Below are 2,703 nucleotides of genomic sequence, written 5' to 3' on the forward strand. Positions count from 1 at the left end.
CTAGTCGACTCGCATTATGTACCAAGAAAGCATCGATCATAATTCACACATAAACTTACAGGCCTTCCGGTTGGCAATGATCGATCATTTTGGACGACCTGACTCTGATTTTGTAGACCAACTCATACATGTTCAACAAGTGGAGCATTAATCGATCATTCAACCAGTACTGGCATTTCATGCCAATACTTTTATTAGAGTTTCGCCTAGTGTTGAAATGATGAACCTATTTCTTGTGGCCTGTCCAATATTTAGAATGTAATTAAATCTCAAAGGCCAATCTGTTTCAGCCCATGTTGGTTGTTGCACATTGGTGGCAAGGGGTGGATGCTAAGTTTAGCACATATGAAAAGTTGCGAGAAAGTTATGCTAACTTGCAAGGAATGCTTATAGCTCGGAAGGCTTTTTAGTTTGGGATGGGGATCCTCCAGATTTTGTTCTAGCTGATGTAATAAACGATGTAACATTATTGGCCAGTCAATAAAACGCCACTAGGAATTCCTTCAAAAAAACTTATAACAAAGTGAGAAGAGGATTTGTAAAAGCACTCACCTCGTCTTCTGCTGCTCGAGGTCATACCAACGCACGCCGCAGAACACACCGATGCAAGTTAGGGTTTTGCCAAGTTGAGGTCTTGCCGACCTACGCCACATAACACACCGATAAGAGTTAGGGTTTTGCTACCTTCACCTGCTTGAGACGTCATCGGGGTCTGCTTTATCCTGGCGAATGACAAACTAGGTCTTCGAAAGCAGTTGCTCATGTGATCCTATAGGGAGAGGGTGAATTGGGTTTATGGGAAGCGCTTCGCGCGACTTCTCATGGCCGGTCTTCATCGGGGGTCTTCTACCATCAAAATCGGACGGTGCTAGTGGCGGAGCTAGCCCAGAATTTGGGGGGGGGGGGGGGGGGGGGGCAAATGACTATTTTCTTCAGAAATATTGCAAAGTCTGGGGTGGCGGCGGCCCCCTATGACTTGCACATAGCTCCGCCAGTGGGTGCTATGTATCGTCGTCTTTGTCATCGTCTGCTTCGACATGTCTTCACAAACATTGTCATCAACAACGTCACCGCTGCGTCAACTACTACTTAATCGACAATCGATCGTTGCGCGTATTCTGACCCTTCCTTTAGTTATGGCTGTCGATTTACCATTACATTGATGCCCCACATCGGTTCGCCTACGGTGAAAAATCAGCTAGCAGCTGGCTGCCGGCCGGGAACAGGCAATGGTGCAAAGGTAGGGAAGTCAAATTACAGAGCGGGCAGCCACAGCTCTGCCGTGTTGCTCACCTTACGGTCCACGCACACGTACGCCAGGTTGCTCGTCATCATGACACCGTGCGTCCAAACTACAAATAAAATGGCCAGACCATCGTCGAACTTTCTGGATAAAACTTGTTCTTAAAACCCTGCCGTCCGGCCACGGCCAGCTTCATAATGCTCCATTTGACTGGATGCAGCGTACAGATCGTCGCGTCCGCGACGGCGACGTCAACAACAACCGTGCGCACCCGTACGTGCACGAAAACGCGTTTGTCTCATCCTCGTTTCCACAACCCCTGAAATCCGCTATATATACGGACATCTTCACTCTCCATTAGACCATTTCCGGACGCGGCATTCTGAAATCTGAATCGTTCACCCACCACTCCACCAGCAAATTAAAACTTCTTCCCCTGTTTGATCAGCCATGAACACCGCCATTTCCGGTCCTACCAAGGCCGGATGCAATAGCAAGGTTACCTGCTACGGCGCCGGGCATGGCAGGAGGAGTGGCCACTGCCGGTGCAAGGTGAGGGCGCGTGCAGCGGCCACGGCTAGCAAGAGCACCGACTACTACAAGGTGCTGTCGCTGGAACACTCGTCGGACGTCGGCGCGGAGGATGTCAAGCGCGCGTACCGGCGGCTAGCTCTGCAATACCACCCGGACGTGTGCCCGCCGTCCCGCCGGGCCGAGTCTACGGAGCTCTTCGTCGAGATCCGCCGCGCCTATGAGACGCTGTCCAACCCTGCTACGAGGGTGCAGTACGATGCCGAACTCAGGACGGGCTACACGGCGGCGAGGCCAGTGGCGGATGGGTTCGCGAGGGACGTCTGGGAGGCGCAGCTGGGTGTGCTGCGGGCGCGGTCCGAACGGCGGCAGAATGCAAGGAGGAGGTGCAGCGGCAACAGGCTCTAGCCATCTGTTTATACTTAAAAAAAACAAAGCGTCATCTGTTTATACTGGTCTTCAGGTTGTGTAAAAGTGTGCAGCGACTGAAATTGCGTTAAATTGATTTTTTGAATTTTGCTTCATACGGTCCTATATGGTTCAGCGTTGATGAGCAATTACTTCGATGTTTGATGAACATGGTAAATAAATTTATATATATACATATATATATTTTTCACATAATTTGACCCTGTAGGCATCGTCTGTTACCCTTCATGTTTTCACCTCCAGAAACCGCTCTCGCCCCCACCAGCCCCTTCCAGACCTGGGCCAGGCAGCCTCGGCCTTCTCCCTCATTCTCCCGCGAAAGCCAACGTTGTGGTGCGTGAGGGTACTTCCACTGGTAAGCTAGTTTTAGGTGGCTAGGTTTAGGTTTGTGTTAGAAATATATTTAGTGCATTATTTGGTAGTTTAGGATCTGTAACCTTTTCTACTTTATATTGTTGTGAAATGTATATGTGGATTGCCTAGCCCTTTCCATCAGTTCG

General features: G+C 49.8%; 1 protein-coding gene across 1 annotated transcript; it reads left to right on the forward strand.

Annotated features, from left to right (window-relative positions):
• The first annotated feature begins 1,693 nt into the window (after positions 1–1,693).
• LOC127303874 (chaperone protein dnaJ 20, chloroplastic) lies at positions 1,694–2,182 on the forward strand. Its single transcript, XM_051334585.1, has one exon. The coding sequence runs from the start codon at positions 1,694–1,696 to the stop codon at positions 2,180–2,182; it is 489 nt and encodes a 162-aa protein (XP_051190545.1).
• The last annotated feature ends 521 nt before the right edge of the window (positions 2,183–2,703 follow it).

The sequence above is a fragment of the Lolium perenne genome, chromosome 5 (genome assembly GCF_019359855.2).
Source record: "Lolium perenne isolate Kyuss_39 chromosome 5, Kyuss_2.0, whole genome shotgun sequence".
Lineage (NCBI taxonomy): Eukaryota > Viridiplantae > Streptophyta > Magnoliopsida > Poales > Poaceae > Lolium > Lolium perenne.

Excerpts from the sequence above, each read along its gene's own strand:
- LOC127303874 (XM_051334585.1), top strand. The coding sequence starts at position 1,694 with ATGAACACCGCCATTTCCGGTCCTACCAAGGCCGGATGCAATAGCAAG.